The 26,806-nt window shown below is 57.1% G+C and overlaps 2 protein-coding genes across 10 annotated transcripts in view; one reads left to right on the top strand and one right to left on the bottom strand.

Moving 5' to 3' along the window:
• LOC308556324 (olfactory receptor 1f45-like) overlaps positions 1 to 26,806 on the bottom strand; it is a gene marked incomplete at both ends in the record, with an annotated part of 504,663 nt that overhangs the window by 151,414 nt on the left and 326,443 nt on the right.
• WIZ (WIZ zinc finger) lies at positions 155 to 25,615 on the top strand. Of its 9 annotated transcripts, XM_081136760.1 has the most exons (13): positions 523 to 920; positions 1,609 to 1,872; positions 6,754 to 6,826; positions 8,458 to 10,583; positions 11,613 to 11,936; positions 15,929 to 16,099; positions 17,040 to 17,543; positions 18,581 to 18,979; positions 19,566 to 20,117; positions 21,197 to 21,724; positions 21,911 to 22,330; positions 22,609 to 22,804; positions 23,824 to 25,615. In XM_081136760.1, exons 2-13 carry the CDS (start codon positions 1,668 to 1,670, stop codon positions 23,981 to 23,983), a joined length of 5,658 nt encoding a protein of 1,885 aa, XP_080992886.1. In that variant the 5' UTR covers positions 523 to 920; positions 1,609 to 1,667; the 3' UTR covers positions 23,984 to 25,615. The 9 variants fall into 9 exon arrangements, with proteins under 9 accessions (XP_080992887.1, XP_080992889.1, XP_080992888.1 ...); XM_081136761.1 differs by lacking the exons at positions 523 to 920; positions 15,929 to 16,099 and adding an exon at positions 155 to 290; XM_081136763.1 differs by lacking the exons at positions 523 to 920; positions 6,754 to 6,826; positions 8,458 to 10,583 and adding an exon at positions 155 to 290.

The raw sequence follows: 26,806 nt of genomic DNA, 5'->3' as shown, positions 1-26,806 counted from the left end.
CGGCGGGGGGTGGGGTAGGGGGGAGGATAGATGGGGGCGCCCTGGACCTCCCCATCATGGCGGCGCGGCAGGGCTGTCGCGCTTAGGTCACGGCGGCGCGCCGGGGGGGCGGGGCGGCGGGGGGGGGGGAGATTTAAAGGGACAATGTCCCCCCGAGCCGTGGAGGCAGCGGCGGCTGTGGAGGCCGCGGCACTGGCACCGGTAGCGGCAGCGGCGGTAGCGGCAGCGACGGCCGCACCAAAGAGGGGAGCTCCGAGCCCCGGCTCCTGGCCGGTGGCGCCGCCTCCCCGGTGAGGCCCGGTCTGGCTTGGGGAGCCCGCGGGCGGGGCGGAGCCGACGAGGGGAGGGGGAGGCCCGGCCCGGCCGAGCCAGGCGGGACCCCCCGGGGCGGGGGGCGGGGCGGGGCCTTCAGGGGCGGGGCCTTGTAGGGGGCGGGGCCGCGCAGGTGGGGGGAGGAGCGGGGGTCTTGGGGCAGGTGTCCCCCCCACCTCCGCGCGTCCCGCGGGGTCTCCCACCCCGAGATGCACGGGCGGAGGGCGCAGCTCCTGGACCTCGGTCCCCCGAGGGGTGTGCTGGCTCGGCGCCACTCCCACTCCTGCGACTCCCGGGGGGGGCTCCAGACAGGAGCCCCCTTCCCCACGCTGCCAAAGTGCTCCGAAGTTGCGGTCCCGCGGGTTCCCCGCCGGCATTGCCCACCGGGTGGGCACCAGCAGGTGCTTCCTCCAGGCCTGGCCAGGGACCCCGGCCACGACTGCCAGTCCACGGACGAGCCCCTTGGGAGCCCTCAGGCCCCCAGGGCAGCGCCTGCAGCCAGGCCTGGAGCCCCGGCCCCGCCCCGGTTGCCTGGGCCCGGTCTCCCCACCATCTCCCCAGGGAGGGCGCCTCATTCCTGCCCTTCACTTTCTGCCGTTACCTTGAAGGTATTTATAGGTGTAGAGGACAGCCCCCACCCTCATGGCCTCCTCAGGGTCCTCATTTATGGACCAGGAGCCCCATCCATCCCCATTGCCTGCAGACTAGAGAGGTCTTGGGAGGGTGGGATGGAGGAGCTCAGGTTGGGGTGTGCATGAGGGGTAATGTTGGGGGAAAGCAAAGGGGTTAATCCGGGGTCACTGGGCTGTTGTGAGGGTGAAGGTATTAATGCTGGAGAACACTAAGATCGTGTGGGGGAGGGCTGGAGTGTGGGAAAAGTGCAGGGGTAATGATGGGGGGACTTTAGGGTATAAGATCAGAGTGTAGAAGTGGCCGGCATGCATGCCAAGGCGTGGGCATAGGGTATATGTGTGCATGGAATGAGGGCACATTTGGGGAAAGTGCAAAAGGGAGGCATCTGTGAGAAGTGATAGGATTAATGCTGTAATAAAACAAGCTGGCTGAGTGTGCATGTATAAAAATGGGTAAACTGAGGCAGCACAGGATCTGTGTAAAGATAAGTGTTCTCCGTACACTGTATGTGGATAGGGCCTCAGCACCATTTATTTAGCTCACCTGGGCTGGAAGTTAAACTTAGGTACTGCGCTCTAAGGGTGAGGACTGGGGCTTCAAAGAAGGAGAAACTGAGAGAGTCCCTTTCCTACCTCCCCTAAGCACCTGTCTCTCTGCCCCCAGATCTACAATGCCTTGCTGAGCCAGCCCAGCAGCTGAGTGGAGCCAAGCGGAGAGCATCCATGGATGGACCCCTGGCAGGCGGCCTGGCTGCCCCAGACCGTCCTCGAGGCCCTGAGAGACTGCCTGGCCCAGCTCCAAGGGAAGACATCGAAGGTGGGGCTGAGGCAGCTGAGGGGGATGGTGGCATCTTCCGGTCTACCCATTACCTGCCTGTCACCAAGGAGGGCCCCCGAGACATTCTGGATGGCAGAGGTGGCATTTCTGGTAAGAGAGTGGGCCCTGTGGCCCTGGGGGAGCATCCAGCCCAGTTCCCAAGGCTCAGACAGGGCCCCAAGTCACCCAGCCTAGCAGAGGCTGAGTTGGGATACAAATTCTTCTTGGGTCCAGAACCTTCTCTTTGCACTCTGCTTAGTTTTGCATTTTACAGTTGTTAAAACAGAGGCCCTGCAAGCCAATGACCTGACGAAGGCCCTACAGTGGGTGACAAGGAGCTGGAACTTGAACTCAGATCTGCCTGGCTCCCTCCTCTGAGCACACTAATTGGGTCCAGGTGCCCACCTTAGAACCCTAAGCTCCCTACCCTGAGCCTGCTTGTTCCCCAGGGTTACCCAGCCTCAGCAGTCTATCCTGGCTCTTCCTTGCTGCACTGCGTTGGTGAGTTCTGCCCTTGAGCCATGAGCCAAGGCAGCTTGTGCCCTCTAGTGGCTGGGGAGAGATTGGATAGTCAGGGATGCCATCCACCCCATTGTGCCTCGGTTTACCCAGCAAAAGGTGATCTCAGACTGTCCCCACCTGAAAATTATTCATTATGCTCAGCACCTACTATGTGCCAATCTCTGTTCTAGACTAGGGATACAGATATAAACAAAAGAGGCACAAGTCCCTGCCCTCAGGGGCCTGACATTCTAGTAGAGGAGACAGACAACAAGCAACTAAAGAAATACGGGCATGTAGTGACAGATACAGTGAAGGTACTCGAGTGCTAGGCCCATGCCTGGGGGACTTGGGAAAGCCTTTCTGAGGGGGTGAAATTTGAGTGGAGCATGGAATGAATGATGGGAAGGGCAAGCCAGGTCGGGGGGATGGCCAATGCAAAGGCCCTCTGGTGAGGAGGAGCCTGGCATATTCAAGGACCAAGCAGGAGCCTGGTATGGCTGGAGAGTGGTGGGGGCAGCACAAGCTGATGCACCAGACACATCTCCCTTCATCTCCTTGGCCTGCCCTGAAAGCCTTGGTTTCCAGGAATCTGCAAGCACCCAGTTAGGGGGTTCCTATATGCCAACCCCTTCATGCGATCCTCTCATGGCCTTTTTAAAAGAACCCTGTGGGGTAGCTTTGTTATTAGTGCCCCATGTTAGAGATGGATAAAGAGACCCTAAGGGTTTAAGTTGCCCAAGGTCATAAAGCTAGTCAGTAACCTGGCTCGACAGCACTCATCCTTAAGCCCATGCTCCATCAAGGCATCCTTGACCTGCCCCCACTCACCCTTAGCAACATTCATGTTGCTTAGATATTGACAGAACAACTTCTTGGGCTGGGCACTGGGGCACAGCCAGTGACCAAGCATACACACCATCCCCACTCTCATGGACCATGCCATTTGGGATCAGGGAGACAGACCAACCACCAGGTGTTATGACACAGTTGCTGGAGCTGCAATGGGGGAAGCCCAGTCTGGTCCAGCCTGGGGGGCATCTAGGAATTGAGGATGAGGAACAGCGAGTTAGGCAGTGGGCTCCATATATTCAATGGCATGGAGGTGACTGGTAGCACCTGAAGGTATTATACAGGGGAATGGAAGGGTGAGACCTGCAGGCTATCAGAGTTCAGGGAACCTTAGCAATCCCCTTTCCAACCCCTTAGAAACCAAGGCGGAGAGAGACGCAGGACCCTGTCCCAGGCCACAGTGTCCCCACAACTCCTCTATAGAGCAGGCCCAGGATCTGGGCTGTGGGAGCCCCAGGGAATAGGCTCTGGGGTCCTGGGGTCCTTTCTGGGTCTGGGTCTGATGTATTGGATGTGTCTTCTCTACCTAGCAAAAGCCCCAGGTAAGTAGGTAGGTGTGTTCTCAGTTCCCCCAGGGAATCAATTAGGGTCCAGTGCATGTTCCTGGGAGGAGGGGAATGTGGCTGCTGAGGAGGGCAAGGTCCACCATTAGTGGTGTCTCTGAGCAAATGGGGGCATGGGGTGGGGATGACTTGAAGTGGGATCTTGGCCTGGAGGTTGGAGGAGGGCCTGGGCTTCACTCCCCCTGATCCCCTGCTGCCCTCTCAGCCTACTTCACCCCCCTTTCCTGGCACAGGCACCTGCCCTAGGAGTCTTGTGATGTCTATAAATAGGAACAGTTACTGGGGCTGCTGTTCCACTCTGAAGCCTAGGCCCTCCCTCAGCCCCACCCAGCCCTTGGAATCCCCCCAGGGCACCCCTGGAATGGTTACCCTCAAACTTCTCCACCTGGACATGGATATGTCTACTGCCTCCTGTCATCTAGTATGGCTGTTAGCCTAGAGCCCCCACAACTTCCCTGTAACCACCCACCAATGTTTGGCTTCTCCCAGGTACAGCCAAGGTTTAGGGGGCTAAGATGGTTCACACAGATTGATGAAGTTTGGTGCATACTGGTATTGGGACCAGGGGCCAGAGGATGAACACCAAATCTGCCCTTGTGGAGCCTAGACTGGAGAGGAAATCAGAGCACGGAGTGAGCAGGGGCCTGAGGCTCTGGGGCCAGCCTCCAGCTTCCAACCTGGGATGTCTCCGAACCAGCCCCGACCCCCTAGGCACTCCAACCTCCTTCCCTCCCCACTACTGCTGCCTCTGTGGATGGAACATTTACTGGGATCTCCTTGGCACCAGTCACTTGCTGTGTGAAACTGGGTTGGTGGCTATTCCCACTGTACAGAGAGGAAACTGAGACTTGGAATGGGAAAGGCATGCCCTTCTGGTCGCTGCTGGGCCTTGAACTAGGATCTAACTCCAAAGTCTAGGTTCTTGACCACTCTGCCATGCTGCCTGGCTTGGGTTCAAGCTGCTCATAGACACTCTTCTTGTATTCCCTCTCTCATTTTCAAACCTTTCAGGGATCCCAGAAGGTAGGAATCCATAAGGGCCCCTTGGCATGGCAACTGAGAGCCTTGTCTGACCCATAGGGACTGAATCCCTACTGACTGGGTGAGCTCCTGGCCCCCAGGTGTCTTGGATATGGGACTCTGCTTGGCCTGCTTCCTTCAAAGTCACTGTCACTAAAAATAGGAGCCTCACTGGAGCTGCTCAAAGAGGCCAACACAGCCCCCTGGCTCGTGGCATTCTTAGACAATGGCAATCACAGAATCATCAAATCTGGGACGCCTGGAATCTCAGGAGCTTAAGGTCCCAGAATCTCAGAAGCAGGATGCCTGGAACCTGAGACTTGTGACTGTGCTGGGGCTTGTTGCCAGTGAACTGTTTGCCCCATCCTGAGAAGCTCATACTTCTGATGCTTGTGGTCTTGATTCCTGTGCTGGTTCAAACCTGGCTTTCCCAACCATCATACGGTCTCCAACACCCCACCCACCCCATCCTCCCACGCTGACACCTGCCCTTGCTTCCAAGCATACTCCTGGCCTGTCTCTGCTCCGCGTCTGTCTACTCCAGGGGTTCTCAAACGAAGAGTGATTCTGCCCCCAGGGGACACTTTGACCATATCTGGAGACATTTTTGGTTGTCATAACTGCATGGGTGGGGGGCAGGGATTACCAGCTTTTAGTGGGTAGAGACCAGGAATGCTGTTCACCATCCTGCAATGCATAGGGCAGCCCCCCACCCCCAGAATAATTGGCCCCAAATATAAATAGCACCAAGGGTGGTAAGCTGTTCTGGACAATGAATTTCTATACTTCTATCAGCATCCTCACCTTCTGGAGGCCACAACAGTCACCTTCTCTCAGGCTCAGTACAAAGGACCTCAGTCAGTGATCACAACTTTCTGATCCCTCTACCCGTTCCCGCCCATACTTTACTTGGGTTTCTGACAGTCAACTCTCACTGTCCTGGGCAAATTTGATGGTCAGGGATTGGAAAAAGAGTGAGCCTCAGCACTAGTCCCCTTTCTGGCCCTTCTTCAAATTCATAGTAATCCAGCAATTGCATCTGTCAAGCTCTGGACAGGGTGCAAGTTACCCCAGTGTGTTAACCTTGGCCGAGGCTGTTGGCAGGAGCCCCAATTGGCATGCTCGCCTTGCCACGGTGGGAGGGGGGCAGAGGAAGCACACAGGATCCCTGTGGTTGCTCCAGGCGTTGGCTCTACAGGCGGATAATGGAGAGTTGGCTCTATCTGTGTGACGGCTCCCAGGAGAGGATTTGATTGTAGAATATAGGCTTGAATGGGGTCTGGAAGGCAGGATGGGACCTCTGCAGCTCAGGCTAGAAGGTTTCTCACTCATCATCTGGCCAGTATTGTTTGAGCACCTGTTGTATGCCAGGCTCTGGGTGCTGCAGTGAATGAGACTGAAAAGCACCCCCTTGAGGGGTGCTTACATGCTAGCAGGGGACACAAGCATACAGTCATCCAGAGAAGGAACTAGGCAGTTTCAGAGAGTGCTAAGAAAGAAATGAAATAGGTGATGAGAGAGGAAACCACAGAAGCTCACTTTGGCAGGTGGCTAGGGAAGGGCTCTTCAGGCTGAGGGAATAGCCAGTGCAAGGGCCCCATGCCAGAAAGAGCTAGGTGGACTTGAGGCTTCAGAGCAGTTGGGGTGGAGTGAGTGAGGGCTGAGGAGAGGGAAGTGAGGCTAGAAAGACCTGCAGAGGTCTGCCCTCACAGGCCCTCATAGGTGGTGGTTGGAATCTGGCTTTTATTGTAGATATGAGCAGCCAGCTGAGTTTTTACCAGTGTGTGACTTTAAAAAATCACCCTGGCTGCCCAGCAGGGACAAAGAGAAGACCATTGAAGGCAGCAAGCCTCTGGTATGCCCCAGGAGAGCTAAGGGGACTCCTCCAAGGAAACCCCTTTCAGGGCTCAGGAATGTAGAGGCCAACGGCCTCTCAGAGGAGAGGGTTGGGGAGCCGGGCCCTTGCAAGGTGCCTGGTAGGGCTTCCAGAGCTGGGGTGCGAAGGGCCCCGGCCAGGGGGACCCCAGCCCCTCAGGGTCTCCCCTCTCTGTTGCAGACGGGCAGCCCCATCCCGGCCTCAGCGAAGCCCTCCCCTGTGCCACCTCCGCCACCCATCGGATCAGCAGCTGGTGAGTGCCATGCTGGCCCTGACCTCAGGGAGGGCAGGGGGGCAAGCAGGATGTGCCCAGTCCTGAGAGAAGCCCTGGGAGTGAGAAGGGCACCAGAGGGAATCAGGAGGCCAGGCAGGAGGAAGTAGCTCCCAGCAGACAAGCCCCTGGGTGTGTGCAGGGGGTGGGGGGTGGACTGGGATGAACACAAAGGGTCAACTCTCATTATCCCTGCCAGGATACAGCCAGAGGGGCAGGCACCTGGAGGTTGGACCCTTGGAATCCTATCTCTGCCAGGTGACCCTTAGAATGATGCCAGGCCTCTCTGAGACTCAGTTTCCTCATCTGTAAAGTCCCTAAGATGCATCTCACCAACTTTTCTTGAGGATTCAAGGGATATTGGTTAGGAACAGAAATCAACAGCCATGCTGATGGCAGTGACCCTATATTAAAAAGCTTGGTGGTGCCAATATGTAATAATAGTCATGTCAGGATTAATAATAGCTCTCTGTTATTGAGCATTTACTGTATGCTGGGCTCTTGGCACAGGTTTACCCCACTGAAATTTTTCCACAGCACTGGGGGAATGGTCCTGTTAGTATCTCATGTCACTGATGGGGCTTAGAGAGGTGACCCCATTATTTCTGGCAGGCCTCTCAGTGTGGTTGACAACCTCTTGTGGAAGCAGGGTCTTGAAAATGAAGGGAGATGGATCAGAAAGAGTCATAGTAAGAACGCACATTAGTCATGGGCTGACCAGGAGCCAGGCTTCAGGCCAAGTGAAGTGTTTCCCCAACACTGAGTTGTGTCATTGTCACCCTACACTTCATGTGGTCAAGGTCCCCTGTTGAAGGGCTATGGTTGGGATCATTTAAATAAGCACCTGTCATGTGATAAGTTTTCTTTGATTATGGATATGAGAGAGCTCCTTAGATGTTGCATAAGGCCATGGAAGCTCCTGGTTCTTGGGACTTGTCCCATTTTTAAGATTGGAAAACTGAGGCTCAGTGAGGTGGTCTACCCCCCCCCCCCCACACACACACAAAGGAGGTCAGGATCACTGGGGCCAGAGGCTGAGTGGAGACTTTGCACCTCTCCTGACTTTGTCCTTACAAGAGGGGAGATGACATGGGGGTAGGGGTGGGGGTGGGGGTGGGAGGAGTGGCAGGGGGATCTACATCCCTGGAGCAGTTCATGCCACAGAGTTTCAGTAAATTTGCTGGAATGGTGAAACTAAACTAAATCACCCCAGTTTGGGGAGGATTAATACAAAAGCAGTCTGGATCGTGGGTGAAAATCTTGGGCCTTCCTGGAGGACAGATGAGAGTTGACTGTGCCACCAGACTTAGGGACACACTTTATGACCCCAGTGTGGTCTCTACACATTCCCCTACAACGCAACAGGGCTAGGCTATATGTACAGGTGCATCCCGGGAGCTGAATCTGGCTTTTGGCCCACCGCCTCTGGAATGGTCCACATGTACTCCCCCTACTCCCCACCCTCACCCTCACACTCCTGGCTACTCTGAGGTCACCCTTGGGTTGGGTCTCTGGGGCCTGTCTCAGACTGCCTGGGAGGACCCCTCTCCCATGCCCAAGGAAGGGAAACTGAGGTCCATGGCTAACCTGTCCCCATTGGCACTTCCTTGCAGCTGCTGGGATGGAGGCAGCCTGGAATTCCGGCCAGGCTCCCCACCACCCCATCTCCTGAGACACTTCTCTGGTCTCCCTGATGGCCGGGGACCCTGGGAGCACCCCCTGGTCCAGGAAACTGGGGAGGGCATCCCATCTGAGCAGAGGTTCGAGGACTCAGTGATTGTGAGAACTGTGAAGCCCCACGCTGAGCTCGAGGGCTCTAGAAGGTTCTTGTACCACCAGGGTGAGCCAAAGCTCTTGGAGAAGTCCCCCAAGAGCCACCCCAGGTTCAACTGGCTGCAAGATGCAGATGAGCAGTCCCCACCTCAGAATGTAGGGTTGCCCCTGGACCTGCTGCCCCCACCACCACCTCTCACCTCCTTCAGGACAGTGCTGGTGCCTGTAGAGGACACCACGAAGACCTTGGATGTTGAGGTAGGCACCAGAGAGCACTTGACGGACCTGGAGGATCTGGCCCAGCCAGCTGCGGAGTGGTGCCTGCCTAGGTCAGCCACAGAAGTGGCCACTCAGACCTGGACGGTGAACTCGGAGGCATCTGTAGAGCGACTGCAGCCACTGCTGTCCCCAGTCCGGACCAGTCCCTACCTGTGTGAGCTGCTGCAGGAGGTGGCCGAAGGGGTGGCCAGCCCAGACGAGGACGAGGACGAGGATCCAGCTGTGTTCCCGTGCGTGGAGTGCAGCATCTATTTCAAGCAGAAGGAGCACCTTCTGGAGCATATGAGCCAGCATCGCCGAGCCCCAGGCCAGGAGCCGCCGGCTAATGTGGCCCCGCTGGCCTGTGGTGAGTGTGGCTGGGCCTTCGCTGACCCCTGTGCCCTGGAGCAGCACCGGCAGCTACACCAGGCCTCCAGGGAGAAGATCCTTGAAGAAATCCAGAAGCTGAAGCGGATCCCAAGTGATGAGGGCCGGGAGGCACGGCTACAGTGCTCCAAGTGCGTCTTTGGCACCAGTTCCTCCAAAACCTTTGTGCAGCATGCCAAGCTGCACATGCGCGAGTCACCGAGCCAGGCTGCCAAGGAGCCCTTTGGGGGTGGCAGCCCAGGCCCTGACGCCACCACCCTTGGCTATCAGCCCTATGGAGCCTCCTTGGGCCTCAATGCTTGCATTTTCTGTGGCTTCCCAGCCCCCAGCGAGAGCCTGCTCAGGGAGCATGTGAGGCTTGTGCATGCCCGTCCCCACTGGGAGGAGGATAGCCAGGCATTTGAGGAGGACCCTGCCAGCCAGCCTGGCACCAGCCAGGATGTGTATGCCCGCTTCCCTGAAGCTGCTGAGGACTACTTTGGCAACAGTGAGCCGTTCTTGGCCCCTACATGGCGGGAGAACCCTACTGGATACAACCCCAGCCTGGCCTTTGGCCCAGGCTGCCAGCAGCTGGGCACAAGGGATTTCCCACTGTCAAAGTCACTACCACACAGCATGGGACAGAGGTCCCTGGGAAGGCCAGCCTTTCCCTTACCACTAGCATCCACCCCCTATTCCTTGCAGCCCAGTAGAAGTAAAAATGCTGTCCATCTGCAAGGGCTCCCAGCCCAACTAGGGGACCAGAGGCACCCCTGGAGCGAAGAGGAGGAGGAGGATATACAACTGGCCTCAGAAATGGACTTTTTCCCTGGAAATGGGGTCTTTCCACCCCTAGCTGTCCCTGGCCTCATCCCAGAGTCAGCTCTGGAGCTGAAGCAGACTTTCCGAGAAGCCCTGCGGGCAGCCAAGGCCTCACCAGCACAGCAACAGCAGCTCCTTGGGATGGTGCCAGTTGTGCTGGTGGCCAAGCTGAGGTCCCAGGTCCTGGCTGCAGCAGCTAGAGCTCCCCCAAGTCTGCAGCCTGAGGAACTGAGGGTGGGGGGCACCCACCCCTTGGACTTCCTACTCCTGGAGGCACCGCTGGGTGGCCCACTGGGGTTGGACACAATCCTGGATGGGGACCCAGCAGTGGCGCTGAAGCACGAGGAACGGAAGTGCCCCTACTGCCCCGATCGCTTCCACAATGGCATCGGCCTGGCAAACCATGTGCGGGGCCACCTAAACCGTGTGGGCGTCAGCTACAATGTTCGGCATTTCATCTCCGCTGAGGAGGTGAAGGCCATCGAACGAAGGTTCTCCTTCCAGAAGAAGAAGAAAAAAGGTAGGGGGGCTTCGTTCCAGCACCCACCTCCCTCCGAGGCACCCGAGACACACAGCTGGGCAGCTGAGTCTGAACCAACCAACAACCCTTACTCTAAATCCTCCCGTAGTGCCAAGCTGGGTGAAATTGGGGCCTCCCCTCTGGGAAGACCTGGGAGCCGCAGCAAAGGCACTCACCTTGGTGGAGGTGTGGGGATACCCCCGTGCCCCGGCCCTTCCAGCAGCTGGAGGAAGGCGTATAGGCAGAGGAGTCAGCCCCAGGCAGGGGATTTCATTGGTTTCTTCATTCGACAAATATTTACTGAGCGAGGTCCCCTCTGTTTTGAGCACTGGGGCCACAGCAGTGAATGAAACAGCAGTCCCTGTTCTCCTGGAGTTCGCAGCCCGGTCACAGCAGTGGTGGGAGCCTGGCTGGCTTTAGAATCCCCCGGGCTGCCTGTGAGGTATGCAGAGTCCCAGGCACCAAGGTTCTGATTCCAGAGGTCTTTCTCCAACACGAGCGCCCTGGGTGGCTCTGATGCTGGCAGACATGGAGACCACTTTGGGAGGTGCTGGTATGGTGTTTGAGTGTGTGTGCGTGCATGTGTGCTGGGGGTGAGGGACATGGGTGGACAGCCACAAAATCAGGCAGTTATAATGTTGAGTAACTGGGGCTGTGATGGGGGAAGCTCTGGGAACATGAGCTCTAGACACAAGAAGGGTCTTAATCGATCACCCAAATGATTGCAAATCCACAACTGGAGAAGTGTTTGAGGGTGGGGTCCCTGATGCTGCAAGCTGTTGAGGGGGAAACCTAGGAGGTCAGAAGAGAAGGCTTCTTAGAGTGGGGAGGAGTTGGGGGGACTCAGGAGCTGACGCAAGCAGGAGCATAATGGGCAAAGGGGAAGGGAGGCATGTAGGTGAGGAACAGCACCAGGTGTGTGATCCTCAGAGGGTAAGCAGTCCTGGGAGAGGGGAGGACTGGGGCTGGAGAGTCATCCCCCCTTTCCCGCCCAGGCAGTCCATGTCCTCTCTCTCTCTCTCTCCACAGTGGCTAACTTTGACCCTGGCACCTTCAGCCTGATGCGCTGTGACTTCTGCGGGGCCGGCTTTGACACGAGGGCTGGCCTCTCCAGCCATGCCCGGGCCCACCTGCGTGACTTTGGAATCACTAACTGGGAGCTCACCGTCTCACCCATCAATATCCTACAGGAGCTGCTGGCCACATCGGCCGCCGAGAGGCCCCCCAGCCCCCTTGGCCATGAGCCCGGGGGGATGCCTGGTGGCTATCTGACCTCCCACAGGCCCCGCTTACCTCTCACAGTGCCCTTCCCACCCACCTGGGCTGAGGACCCTGGGCCAGCCTACGGAGATGGTAAGGGAAGAGAAGGTGGGCAGGTGTGGAGCCCTGACCCTTCCCAGGAGTCCAGAGGGATGGGGGGATGGGAGGGAGACAGCCACTCCCCTTTCCTGAAAGTGTTTCAAGTTACTCTACAAAGTACGTTGACAACTGTCCTCACTACTACCCTGCTACTTATGGGTCACTTCTGTTTTATGTGGGCTGGCCCAGAGCTCCTCCTGGATCCAGTTCCACCCTGCCTTGCCTGACAGTGATTTTAACATATGCTTACTGAGCTCTTACTAGGAGCCAGATACTGTTCTAAACACTTTACAAACATGAACTCATGTACATCCTCATGGCAACCCTACAAGGGTGTTATGATAAGCCCATTTTAAAGATGAGGAAACTGAGGCACAGAGAGCTTAATTAACTTGCCCAAGGTCACACAGCCAGAAGTGGTGGACCTGGGATTTGAAACCTCAGGCAGGTCAGGCTCCAGATCCTTGCCCTTAATGACATCTTCTATCTAGAGTGGTGTCATTTGGTAGAATTTTCTGAGATGACAGAAATCTGCTGTCCTACAAGGTCACCACTGGTTACATGACTATTGAATACTTGAAACGTACAGGGTTAGTCTGATCCTATTGGGCAGTGTGGATCTACACTCTACATTTTTAATGGTGTCTAATTTGTCTGGTAGCAGTGATAATCACTCCCATAATTGAGTGCTTGCTGTGTACTAAGGTTTCATTTCATGTATGCCACAAAGCAATTCCATGGGGCTAGGGATTGTTGTGTTCCTGTTTTATGGATAAGGAAACTTGGGTCATCTGTTTTGCCATAGCCACAAAGCAGTAGAGCTAGACTTCTAAACACCATGTTTGGTGGTCTCTGTAGTGAGATGGCTTGGGAAATGCAGAAGTAATATTTTGGTGAAGAGGCCTGGAGCTGGGCACCATGGAAAGACCGAGCCTTGTGGAGTGTGACTTTGTAGAAGCCTTTACTGGACCTCAAGGCAGAGAACTTTACAGGAAGAGTAGTTGGGCTTTGGGGAATGGAGAAGGTGCCTGAACATGGGGAGGGGAGGTGTTGTCCAAGGGCTGCTTGGGTTTGAGGCTTCTTTGTTTCTCCTGTCTGGAGCTTCCAGGATCCTACCTTGATTGATACTCTGGGATAGGTTGGTCCCATCTGCAAGCCCCCTTACCAGTGAAGGACACTTGAGGGTCTACAAAGGGAGGGAAGGGCTATCAAAGCCCCCTCTCCTTAACCACGCCTCCCTGCCCCATCCCCGACCCCAAAACAAAAAAGTGACTGAGCCACAGAGAGAGGATAGTGGTGGGCTGAGGTCACATTTTGGGGAGAGGTAGAGTGGGCACATGACCTCAGGCTTCTTGCTTCTGGCTCACACATCTGGCTAGGTTTGTGGTGTCTCAGGGGTGGCTTGGAGGCACAGTTGGCAGTTCTAGCCCCATCCCTTTCTTTGTCACTCCCACAGAGGCCTGAATGTCAGGCTTATACCCCTTACACACCCAGCAGTCAGGCTGAGCTCTGACTAAGCTGTTTCCACATGAAGACCAGTGTGCCAGCCTCTTAGTTAGTGCTGAGGGAGATGGCCAACCATTAGAGTGTGAGGAAGCAGCCCAGCATTGCCCTGGCCTTGGTCTTGTGAGGGGGAGCTATGTATGATCAGTCTTTCAGTGAAGGGGAGAGCGGGGGCCGGGGTTGGGGACGGGGCGGGGGCTGTTAAGGAATGGTTGAGAAGATCCTGGGAGCCTTGCGTTGAGGAAGGATGTCCGAGATTAGGGCTAAGTCTGGGCACTGGCTCTACAAAGCTGTCCTTAAAAGCCTCTCCCACCCCTCCCTAAGCGGGCCGTGGAGGGCGGGTGCCAAGTTGGGGGCGGGGCAACGGTCAGATTCTGGCCCCACCCAGCTGTCAAGGAACAGCTGGGGGCAATCTGTTTGGTGTTAGACAGAAGCGGGTTGTACTTAAAATGTGGTGCCGGCCGTGTGGGGTGTTCTGTAGGAGTGCGGGACAGTGCGGTCAGGATGATGTTGGGGGGATCCTCGTGGTTGGGAATCAGGGATCTTACAGGATGCCCGACAGGGAGGGGAGACTTTCAGGGAAGGGAAGGGAGCAGGTCCCAGGGCAGGTCCCAGTTCCGCTTGTTGGGGCTTGGGAACCTGGAGGCTGTTAAGGTGGATGCGTGTGGCCGGAGGATTCCCATCCTAGCTTTAGGGCTGTCCGGGCTGGGGCGGCCGTTGGCAGCAGCTAGGAGCACGACTTGCATGCATCCGCGATCGGGGGAGCGGGTAGGGCCGGAACGATCGTTTTGGTCGCGACGTTCGGAGTTCGGCCAGCAGACCTGGGCTCACACAGAGGGGCGGGGCCGAGCGGAGCGGGTTCGGCAGCGGCGCTCGGCGCTCGGCTGCTCCCGCCTGGGGCGGCCGCCCCGCGTGCGCCGGAGCCAAGATGGCTGCCTCCACCGCCCAGTGCCGAGTGACAAAAGCGGACAGCAAGGCGGCGGCGGGGCCGCGCGCGGGGGGCGTCCGGGAGCGCGCGCCCGCGGGGGTGCCGCCACCTGGTCCCCCGAGCCCCGACTCTGGGGCCCTCCCCGCGCCGCTTCCGCCGACCCCACCCCCGCCGCCGCCGCCGCCGCCGCCGCGGGACGGGCCCAAGGCCGAGTCGGAGCCGGGGCCCGGGCCCGCGCCCGCGCCCGCGCCGGGTAAGAGCCCGAGCCGGGGAGGGTTAGGGAAGGGCAAAGTCGGCGTCCTGCCAGCCGCAGACGCCCTTGACGCCCCCCGTCCAGTCTCCAGGACTACCCCTCCCCCCCCAGGCCCTCCAGTCGCGCGGGTCCCGGGCCTCCTGTCGCCGCTCTCGGGGTTGCGGGCTTCAGAAACAGTCTCCACCGCCACCCCGTGGGACCCTCGCCCCGTCTGACAGATGCCCTTTGCTCCTCTTGGAGCCCCGGGAGCGTCTCTCGCCAGAGTTCCGGCCTCTCCGGCGGTGAAAACGACTCCAAGTCACTTCAACCCTGACACGGTCCCTGTCCCATCTGACAGACGCGCCCACTTCACTTCTCCCGGAGACTTTGACAAAGTCCTTGGTGTCCTGGCCCCACTGGCCCCCTCTGCCTGCCTTCTCCGTGCTTCCGTAGGACTCACATTGAGCAGGGGACCCACCGGCTCCCCATCATAGCACTGATGCCTCCAAGACCTCATCTGACATACTGGTCCTTCATCCTCAGAGCTCTGTCCATACTCTAAACACTAAACTTGGGGCCCAACAGGCCTCTTAGTCTCCTTTGTCTGAAAAATTAGGTTATGAAAATGCACCTTTGACTTCCTCTCCTCATGCACACCCAACCCAGGGAAGCTTACTGTTATGATGGATGACGCTTCACAAACTTTATACAGTTCTGTGATTCCTACTTTTCCTGTCCTCAGTGATATCCTCGTTCTTACGTTACCCCACTTAGAGCTCAACTTGTGATAAGTAGGCCGTCCCGAGGCCCCCCAGTTGTTTCTGCAGCCCCAGCCCCAGCTGTCTTGTCTGGTTGGAGATTCCGCACAAGTCCCTTGGAGCCTTCTCCCTGTCCTTGGCTCCTCGCCTCTGCATTGCTTCTCTGGCCTCTGACCCTGGCCTTCTCTTACTGAATTCCCCTTCTGACCCCTTCCCCCCACCTACTCCCAAGACTGACATATGCTTCCCTCCACAAGCTCTACCCAGAGAAAGATTTTCTCTGAGATCTAGGATGGGAGACTTGGCTCAGACTATGTCCCCCTAACTGTGTTCAGAGACTGGGGTGGAAGTTGTTCCCAGTCTCTGCTGTCAGTAGGCATCCTTGACATCCCTCCATCATACTGGCTCTGGGGGTTTTGGATGGAGCCTCAACTTCCAAGAGTGAGAGCAGGCACCAAGGATGAGGAAGAAGTTTCCCCACACCACCATGTCCCTGCTCTCAGTCCTTATGGGGGTAGACAGCCTATGCCTTGCCTGGGCTGAGCCTGTCTTCCTAACCTCACAGGCCTGGGTTCTGAAGAAAACACCATGGTGTCCATGGACTTGGGCTCCCCCCTGCTCCCCAGGAAGAGCCTACCTGCTCCCGGGCCCCTGGAGCAGGTGGCCAATCGGCTGAGCAGCAAAGTGGCTGCAGAGGTTTCTCATGGTAGCAGGCAAGAGCTGCCGGACCTCAAGGGTGAGTGGCCCAGGTGGCAGGGCGGTGGTGCTGGTCAGGCTGGTCACACTCACAGGGAGCTCTTGGGCCTGGGGATTAATATGGGGGGCCCCAGGTTGCCCACGGCTTTCTCTCGCACTGCAAGGCACCAAGGAGACACCAGCTGTCTTCTTTTTTGAGCTGCTGCTGCCCTGAGCATGCATGCATGACCTTGAGCTTCACCCTCACTGGGCAAGGGAGGGGCATCCAGAGAAGCAGTGGTCATGGTTGTCAAGGGCTCGCACTCAGACCCAGTTCATTGGCTAACTTTGACTCTCGTTAGCTGTGTAATCTTCCTCATGACACTGCCTTGTCTGTGGGTTGATTCTCAGGTCATTATTGAGTAGTGTCAAACACTGCTGGACCCCAGGGATATGAGAGATGCAAAACATACCTGGCCCTTGCCCTTGGGGTCATGAAGTTGGGGAGCTGGGAGGCAAAGAAGCAAACAGGCAGGGATAAAGGCTCTGCAGAAGAGGGTGCAGGGCACCACAGAGACCGTGACTGGGGCCTCCAGCGCAGCGCTTGGGGGCATGAGTTGAGTGGCAGAGGGTGGCCAGGACTTGACTCTGTAAAATGTGTGGCTGGCAGGTCAGCATTTGGGAGAAAACCTGTTGCCAGGACACTGGTTGGTACATTGGAGATTCAAAAGGCATTTCACCAGTTGGACCACAGTAAGGCTCTGCCTCCTGCTGTGTGCCCTTGGGCACAACTCTTCCACTCTCTGAGACTCAGTTTCCTTATTTGCCAACTGGGATGAGTTCTTGCCTCATTAGGGTCATTTTAAGGATCATGTGGGCTTGACCAAAGCAAAACCCTTGTAAGGAGCCTGAGTGAGCTGGGCCCCAGGGGAAGAGAAGTGGGAGAGCAGGGCCTGTGGGGCCTCACAGCTGGCTCTCCTGGCCTCTGTCTTGCCCTCTAGCCCAGAGCCTGACTACCTGCGAGGTCTGCGGTGCCTGCTTTGAGACACGCAAGGGCCTGTCCAGCCATGCGCGCTCCCACCTGCGGCAGCTGGGTGTGGCTGAGTCTGAGAGCAGCGGTGCCCCCATCGACCTCCTCTACGAGCTCGTGAAGCAGAAGGGCCTGCCTGACACACCCCTCGGGCTGCCCCAGGGCCTGACTAAGAAGTCCAGCTCGCCGAAGGAGGTGGTCGCTGGGGCCCCCCGACAGAGCCTGCTCACCCTGGCCAAGCCCCTGGATGCCCCTGCTGTCAACAAGGCCATCAAGTCACCTCCTGGCTTCTCAGCCAAGGGCCTGGCTCACCCACCCAGCTCCCCACTCCTCAAGAAGGCACCACTGGCCTTGGCAGGCTCCCCTACCCCCAAGAATCCTGAGGACAAGAGCCCCCAACTATCCCTGAGTCCCCGGCCGGCCTCCCCAAAGGCACAGTGGCCTCAGTCTGAGGACGAGGGGCCCCTGAACCTCAGTGAGTGTGGGTCCTGGGAGCTGAGGGAGGTACCAGCACTGGGAGGGTGGGGGCCTCATATTGGGCTATACAGTTCAGGGTGGGGGCAATGGAGACTGCAGCTCCTGTGTTCTGGGTCAATTGGGTCAGAGTGTTGGTCATGGTGCTGTGTCTCCTGTTGTGCTGGCCACACTGCATATTATCACCTGTCTTCCACTTTGCTGTTCTTGCCCTGGGGTCTTGGCTGTGGCTATTAAGTAGCCAGGGTCACCCTTGCCACTTAGGGGCAGCTTTTTGTCTTATCTGGGCCTGAGGGTTGGGGCAATGAAGGGAACCAGGGTTCCCATGGAGCACCTTGGGTCCCACAGGAAGATAGATGGTCCACCTGACAGGAGGTCCCGTGGTTGGCCCTGTCTTCACATGCTCTTGGGCATCAGTCCTGTGCAGAGGCACCTCTTAACTGTGTAGGGTCCAGTCTGCCTGTGGATCTGACTAAGTAGGGTGTGGGAAGAAACCGCCTCAGATTGGGTGGCCCTTAGGAGATCAGGCCTTCCCACATATTGGTGGCCCCTAGGGCCTAAAACTGAGCCCAGGGTCTTGGCCCCCTGGGCCAACAGGGCACCTCAGGCTCCCATGAAGCTGCTCCCATGGTCTGCTGTGCTTCCAGGAGCAGGGCCCCAAGCAGGTGTGCCTTTGGCTACATGATGCTGGGTAGCCAGGCAGGGCCCTGCTTTGTACCCACCACCTACCCTGCACAGCTCCCATAGCTGGGGTCCCAGTGAAGAAGGCCTGAGGGCATCAGATTAGACCACTAGAATTGGGCTACTGCCTCTCTATCCCACATCCTTGAGCTCTCCACACTCACCTTTATGCCAGAGGGCAAGGCAGGGAACAGGACTTCCCACTTCCCAGAACCTCTTAAAATCAATCTGTGGCATAAGTCTTGGACCCCGGATGGCCTGAGCAGCCGAGAATCACACCAGGCCCTCCTGCCTCAGTCCCCCAGGGCCGGCCAAGGTGGCGGCCGTGAACCCCCCCCCTGTGTTTTGTCTCCGCAGCTTTAGATAGTGACGGGGGCAGAGAGCTGGACTGCCAGCTGTGTGGTGCCTGGTTTGAGACCCGAAAGGGCCTGTCCAGCCACGCCCGCGCCCACCTGCGCCACCTGGGCGTCAGCGACCCGGACGCCAAGGGATCCCCCATAGACGTGCTCCACGGGCTCATCAGGAGGGTCGGCGTCCAGAATCGCCTCCCACCCGGGCGCGGCGTGCTGGCCCAGCTGGGGCGGCCTCCTCCCGCCTCTGCGGCCCTCTCCTTGCTCCCCCCCCCACCGCCGGCCAAGAAGGCCAAGCTGAAGGCTGCGGGTATGGCCAGCCCCTGGGGGAAGCAGGACCTCTCGGCCGCCGCAGCCGCTGGCATTTTCTGGGCCTCTGATGTGGAGCCGTCTCCTCTCAACCTCTGTAGGTTCTCGCTTCAGCTGCCCCCTCCTCCCTGCGGGCCCTGGAGCCCCTCCCGGGGGGGTCGCAGCCCCCTCCCTACTTCCTCTTTGCTGGGGCAGGGAGTAGACAGGGGCCCTTGGCAGTGGGCTGGTTCTGCCCAGAGCTCTTGTTGGCAGTCGGCTGTTATGCCCTCCCTCTCGGCCTTTGACCTCCATGACTTGACCTTCTCTGAGAATGAAGGCCAAGGGTGGGGTGCTGCCTGTTGGTGTGGAAGGTGCCCATGGTTTTCCCTGGTCTGGATGGCACATGGCATTTAGGCTGCCGCTTCTTGCCTTCCTGCCCCAGTCCTTGTCGGGACCTGTGGAGCCGTGGAATCTTGGTTCTGTTTTTTGCCACCAGGACCAAGGAGGGCCCATGGCTCTTTGGAGCTTCCCCTTGCTCCTGCTGGGTGTCTGGTCCCCACCCCAATCCTCAGCTCCCTGGCCTACACCTGCCCTCAACCACTACCTTAGCCTGTGGGCGTGCTGCTGCCCAGCTGACCAGGAGACCCACAGGTGGCAATGCTGATGGTACCCATGGTGCTAACTGCCCCTTTCTTCTGCTGCAGCCTCAGGCCCAGAACCAGCTCGTGACATCCGCTGCGAGTTCTGCGGTGAGTTCTTCGAGAACCGAAAGGGTCTTTCCAGTCATGCACGCTCACACCTGCGGCAGATGGGCGTGACTGAGTGGTATGTCAACGGCTCGCCCATTGACACACTGCGGGAGATCCTCAAGAGACGGACCCAGTCCAGGCCTGGCGGACCCCTCAATCCTCCGGGACCTACTCCAAAAGCCCTGGCCAAGGTGGTGGGCAGCGGAGGTCCTGGCAGCTCGCTGGAAGCCCGCAGCCCTGCAGACCTTCACCTCTCGCCCCTGGCCAAGAAGTTGGGGCCGCCACCAGGCAGCCCCCTGGGCCACTCACCAACTGCCTCTCCTCCTCCCACTGCCCGAAAGATGTTCTCGGGCCTGACTGCACCCTCCCTGACCAAGAAGCTGAAGCCTGAACAAATGCGTGTGGAGATTAAGCGTGAGATGCTGCCGGGGGCCCTTCATGGGGAGCCTCACCCGTCTGAGGGTCCCTGGGTGGCACCACGGGAAGACATGGCCCCCTTGAACCTGTGTAAGTGTAACCCTGGGACAAGGCAGGGAGAAGAAATCAGTGAGGGGTTCCCTCCCCCGACCCCTCAGGGTACCCAGAGGGCCCAGGGTTGAAATGGAAGGGAGGATACACAGGTCCAGAAGGCAAGGGGCTAGCTGTATGGTCTGCTATGCTGTTCCCAGCTGAGCTGTTTCTTGATTCTCCTTCATTTATACATTCAGTGGTGGCGAAAAGATTCCATTTCTTGTGTCACCTCCGATTGATTGGTTAGTGGCTACCAGCCAGATTCCCAGGGAGAAAGATTGCAGGGATCAATTAGTGATGCCTGCCATGGGCAGGAGTAGAGACCCACCAGAAGTTGGTCTCTAACCTGTCTTTCTGACATTTGTGGTCACTAAGTGGGTGTCAGGTTCAGGTTAGGTTCTCAGCTGCCCCACAGTCTAGCAACAAGGACCTTGGGCAGGTTTCCTCTTTTGGAGGATAGAGATCAGCATAGTCTCCGCTCTGTATGGTTTTGTGAAGTGATGTAAAGCACTCAGCAAGGTGCCAAGTTAAAAAAAGCTTTGTGTATGCAGTAGTTGTAATGTCCCTGTCACTCACTTTCCTTTTGTACTATCAGATGGGCTGAGCTCTTACTGCATGCCCAGCAGATGAGGATGGCCCAGCGCTAGTGCTCATGTGATTTTATGCTGCTTGGTGCCATGCTCCCGCTTTAGGCCATCCCAGTAACACTGGGAGGTGGAAGTTTTCATTTCCATTTTGCCAAGGAGGAAACAGGCTCAGAGGGGAAGTGGCTTACCCAGCATCACACTGGGTCACAGTCACCCTGGCATCTGAGCCCTGGATTAAGGGAATGCTTGATCCTTAACACATCACCATGTCACAGGGAGCCTTCTGAAAGCCAGATAGACCTTGAGGTGACAGAACAAGCAGAAGGACTAGATGTACACAAGGGCTCCTGGAGGAAGACGAGGGAGCAGGTCATTTGGGTCTGGGGCTTCATGAATGGTTCAGCAGGGCAGCTAACACTGGCCTTGAGCTTGGAGGCTTCCTGCCAATAGCCACCTCCCTCTTTTCCCCTCTTCCCTGACCCCGTGCAGCATCACGGGCAGAGCCAGTGCGTGACATCCGCTGTGAGTTCTGTGGTGAGTTCTTTGAGAACCGCAAGGGCCTGTCCAGCCACGCACGCTCCCACCTGCGACAGATGGGTGTGACTGAGTGGTCCGTCAATGGCTCGCCCATTGACACACTTCGGGAGATCCTTAAGAAGAAGTCCAAGCCGTGCCTCATCAAGAAGGAGCCTCCGGCTGGAGACCTGGCCCCTGCCTTGGTTGAGGACGGGTCCCCCACAGCGGCTCCTGGGTCTGTGCAGCCCCTTCTGCCACTGGTGCCCATGGCTGGCCGGCCAGGCAAACCAGGAGCTGGGCTGGCCCAGGTACCCCGTGACCTCAGCCTGGCACCCATCACCAGTGCCAAGCCCTCAGCCACCAGCTACCTGGGCTCAGTGGCAGCCAAGCGACCCCTGCAGGAGGACCGCCTCCTCCCTGCAGAGGTCAAGGCCAAGACCTACATCCAGACTGAACTGCCCTTCAAGGCAAAGACCCTTCATGAGAAGACCTCCCACTCCTGTAAGCAGTGGGTGGCAGGGTCTTGGGAGGGCATCTGCAGGGCCGGGCACTGCCACATGCATGCCCACCCCCAGGAAAGGGTCAAGGCCCCAGTGGGAGGCGGGATTGTCTCCGACCAGGGCGGCAACTTCTGGGTACCCTTGCTCCCTTGGGACTGGGGCTCAGCAGCGCCCCCTCTGTCTGCAGCCACTGAGGCCTGCTGTGAGCTGTGTGGCCTTTACTTTGAAAACCGCAAGGCCCTGGCCAGCCATGCTCGGGCACACCTGCGGCAGTTCGGCGTGACTGAGTGGTGTGTGAATGGCTCACCCATCGAGACACTGAGCGAGTGGATCAAGCACCGGCCCCAGAAGGTGGGCGCCTACCGCAGCTACATCCAGGGTGGCCGCCCCTTCACCAAGAAGTTCCGCAGCGCCGGCCATGGCCGTGAGGGCGACAAGCGGCCGCCCCTGGGGCTGGCACCTGGGGGCCTGTCCATGCTGGGCCGCAGTGCTGGGGGTGAGCCAGGGCCAGAGGCTGGCCGGGCAGCCGACAGTGGTGAGCGGCCTTTGGCAGCCAGCCCACCGGGCACTGTGAAAGCTGAGGAGCACCAGCGGCAGAACATCAACAGTGAGTGTTGGGGGCAGAGGGTCATGAGGGCGATGGACACCAGCAGGTTCCATCCACTGTTCCCCCAGATTTTCTGCTGTGCATCTGCCCTGGAGTCACTTCCTCAGTTGCTTACCCATTCACTTATCCATCTGCCATCCCACCTGTCACCAGGGCCAGGCAGCATCCAGGCACCAGCTGGCCAATCCCCACAGTAATCACCCATCACTTGCTGAAGGCAGGAACCTCCCCAGGGGCCTTGCCCTTCAGCTTATCTCCTGTCCCTTCCCCCCCCTCAGAATTTGAGCGCCGACAAGCCCGCCCTGCAGATACCTCTGCGGCCCTGGGGGGCGAGGAGGCCAGTGACCTGCAGCAGAAGCTGGAGGAGGTGCGGCAACCCCCACCCCGGGTCCGGCCAGTCCCCTCCCTGGTGCCCCGTCCCCCCCAGACGTCACTGGTTAAGTTCGTCGGCAACATCTATACCCTCAAGTGCAGGTATGAGGCCCCTGGGAGAGGGAGGGAAGGAGGGAGGCTACCTGCCTGGAGCTTGGCCACCCAGAGCCTCTGAACAGGACAGAGGCTGCTTAGGGTTGGGAAAGGGAGTTTCAACAATGCCCTGGGTGGGCTGGACCCGGGCTAAGGGCTCCTCACAGACAGAGATGCCTCAGAGCATTAGGCTGGGACTCTGAGCTTTGTGGCCATTGAGACCTCACTTAGCAGCTTAGTGACCTTGGGCAAGGACTTTCTGCTCCATGCCTCAATATTCCCACCTCTACAATGGGGGTTGATAGCAAACCTACCTTATTGATTTGTTATGAGGATTAAAGAGTTGAATGTTTATAAAGCATTCAGACTATGTCTGGAACACAGTAAGCGCTCAACAGGTGTCTTCCTGATTAAGAAAAAAATAGGTCTTAGTTCATTATTACCAAAGTCTAGGTGAATGTCAGAGGCCAGGAAACTGGGAGTCTGGAATGTGAGAGGGCCACTTCAGGCCACATAGGCAAAGTCAGAAGTAAGATTCAAACCTAAGTCTCTCCAGCCACAAGCTTGGGTTTGGGGCTCCTGTGCTGTGAGACCTTGTTTAGGGTCATGAGGGCTGGGAGCTGGTGAGTTGGGTGCATGAGCAGGGTGGGTGCTTGTTAGTGCCTGACCCTCCTTTCCCCAGAATCCTTCTGTCCTGGAGCCTGGCAGGGCAAGATCTGCTTCTCTGCTCTTTCCAATCAGAGCACATGCTTACAGTCAGATGGTGGAGGTGCTTGGGGAGCCAGATGGCCCATACCCAGCACCTGAGCCAGCAGACTGCCCTGAGCATAGAGATGGGGCTCCAGGGGACCTGACCAGCACTCCGTGATGGGTGGAGGTAGCTCTCCATTGGGGAACATCTGGCTTCTGGGTTCCCTTCCCTCAAATTTGGGCTTGCTCTGTCCATATTGAGCAGCAGCAGGTTTGCTGGACACTCACGGTATAGCCAGGGCACTGGCCACTCCTCCCTCTCTCTGTCCCCCACACAGGTTCTGTGAGGTGGAATTCCAGGGACCTCTCTCCATCCAGGAGGAGTGGGTGCGGCACTTACAGCGGCACATCCTGGAGATGAATTTCTCCAAAGCAGACCCCCCGCCCGAGGAGCCTCAGGTCCCGCCAGCACAGACAGCGGCAGCAGAGGCACCCTAACACAAAAGCATTCCAGATCTCTCTCGTGCCACCTCTGTCTCCTACTCCTCCTTGGTCTCCTCTTCCCTCTCTTCCTCCTTTCTTTTCTGTTCCCAAAGGAGCAAGCCAAAACCTCAAACCGGCACCCTTGGGGGCCGGGCACACTACAGCCAGGGCGCCCCTCCCTCAGCTCAAGGATGCTGGGGCCAAACCCAGGGCGTCTTCCTTCAGGCCACACCTACCCAATCCAGCCAGGGCAGAGGCCAGGTCCCTGGTGGCAGGTGATCTGGTCATGGGAGGAAGGCCAGCAGTCTCCAGTGTCTAGCAGCCAGATGGGGCTCAGTTTGCCATCTGTGGCCATTTGCAAAGACCCCAAAGAACCCCTGTTCTGGTTCCCTCTTGCCCTGTGACTATCCTCTCACGCACGCACACACACACACACACACACACACACACACATACACACACACCTCGTGAGACCCGGGATCTGCTCCAGCCCCCCAGTTCCCGAGTCAAACGACCACATCATGCCACGGTGCTTGCTCAGGGGAAGGCACGCTCACTCTGCAGGCCCACCAGGGCCTGGGAGCCCCCACTGAGCCCACAATGCCACGGAAATCCTTGTTGGACCCTCCCTGCCTCCCCAGAGGGGCCTTCCCAGCTGGGAAGAGCTCAGAGCTGACAGCTGCCTCCTGCCATGTCCAGACTCCCCAGAACCTCTGGGGGCTCCGGGCCCTGGAGGGAGTGGGGTGGGACTCTCCTCCCCACTTCCAATCCCCTCCCTCTTTTCACTGTTCCTTTCTATGTATAGCTCCCTAGACCTTTCACTTTTTTAAAAACGCGTTTTGTGTAGAGAATAAGGAACGTGGATCTTTTTATTTTGCGATCCTGGGCCAGCTAGAAACTGGGAGCTGATCGATCTTTTAACTTTTTTCAGTGGCCACATTTTGGTTATCGATGTATCTAGAAGTATGTAAATTAGATTAAATTTCTCTTCTGGAAACACCCCGGGGCAGGCGGCCAGCGTGTGTTTTTCTGTCAAGTGGACAGGCTGGCATCAGCTGGCACTTGGGGCTGGGATCAGGCCACCTCCACCCAGAGCCATCTGTGGCCATTTGCAAAGACCCCAAAGACCCCCTGTTCTGGTTCTCTCTTGGCCCATGAGGTCCTGGGTTTTCCCTTTGGCCACCAAGCCAACCAGACCCAGCTGGGGATGAGCTCAAGTTCCCAGCTTGTTGGCCCTCTATGGCATGGCCTGTGTGGGCTCTGGCCTGCTGGTGAATCGGCTTCTATGTACAGAGGAGAGGAAACAGGGCTTTGGACAGCTGGTCCAGGAAGGTAGCCAGAATGGAAAAGTGATTGAGGCCCAAGAGCTCTCAGAGTCCGGAGCGGACCAGTGAGGGCATAGGGGGCACTGTGGGAGAGGGAGGAGGACACAGCAGCCAGGAGCCTTTAGAGAGCTGGGACTGGCCTGCCCTGCCCTCAAGATATGTGACCTGTTGGGAGATACATGCACTCTGAACCCCAGTAAGAAGGAGAAAGGCAGCTGCTGGCTCCTCTGAGATGTTATTTATTTTCTCGCTCTACAAATGTTTATTGAACATTTCTGAGATTTTAAGAGAATTTGTTGGCTGCTCCTTCTTGTTTATTGCATGTGGTTTTTCAGCTCATCATTTTCACTTAAATGGCCAAGGGCTGGAAAGTCGGAATAACCTTATGGGGTGTAGACAGAGGAGGCCTCCTCAATCCCCAACCCTTTTACCCCAGCCCCCACCATGTACCTGGCTGGGAAGGAGGGCCTAAGAAGCTGTGACAACATGCCTACAGGAATTGTCTTGGCCTGCACGCTAGGCTTTTCTGCTCATGGGAGGTCAGGACACATATCTTGCCTGGTGGAGGAAGGCTTCCACCACTGCTGTCTATCCCACACTGTGGGCGGATGTGTCTGAGATTTTGAAAGCAGGGAGAGTTATCTCTTGGATGATAACTAACTGACCTAAAGACACTTCTTTTATATTTTTACAAATTAGTTTAAAAAGTATAAAAATGATGTAAGCTGAATATAAAAAAAGTTAAAATGGTGCAATAACTTACAAAGTAACACGGGAAGCCCTTCCTCACGCACAATTGTGTTGTGCTAGCTGTGTGAGTCCTTGAAAGGGTCACATATAGTTCTTATAACAGAGAGATCTTTTCCTAAAACTGAGCACATCCCAAGCATATCCCTTAAGTCATTCTGACTTTCTCGGAGACAGACAGTGGAATGTTAACATAATCATCAAAGGAAGGTAAAATGATGGCTGTGGTATGTGCTAGGAAGAAAGCTCCCCAAGAGAAGTATCCAGGGTACTGCTTTAGAGGACAGGCAGGCAAGTGTCCCTGAGGATGACACAAATGAGCCAAGCCCCAAAGCTGGAATGCACATTAAGCAGAGTTCACATATGGAGTTTCTCAGTACCTCCTAAGCCTTGTCCCATGTGGCAGCAAGTTCTGTAGAAGCCTCATTTGTAGAGAGAGGAGGAATTTTACTAAAATTTTATGGAGAATTCCAACCCTACAATGAAGCCTTCATCTATTTATCAATTATTAACTCATGACCAATCTCTTCAGGTATAAAATCTTTGCCTCCTCCTCCTCCTCCATCATCTGAAAAAAGTATAACAGTCATAATTGTGTAGCTTGATGAATTTTCACAAACACATGTTAAGTACCATTTTTAGTGTCTGCTGCTCTGCTAATAATGTCTTAGAAGTTATGAGATGTCTCTGACACTGGATTGCACATATCCAGCGAGAGTGCTGAAAACAGGGCTGGAACCTGGCAGGGCCACTGCAGGATCTCTAA

This window comes from Miniopterus schreibersii (assembly GCF_964146895.1).
Source record: "Miniopterus schreibersii genome assembly, chromosome: 4".
Lineage (NCBI taxonomy): Eukaryota > Metazoa > Chordata > Mammalia > Chiroptera > Miniopteridae > Miniopterus > Miniopterus schreibersii.
Note: the sequence above shows the minus strand (reverse complement) of the source record. Positions and strands in the feature narration are given on the sequence as shown.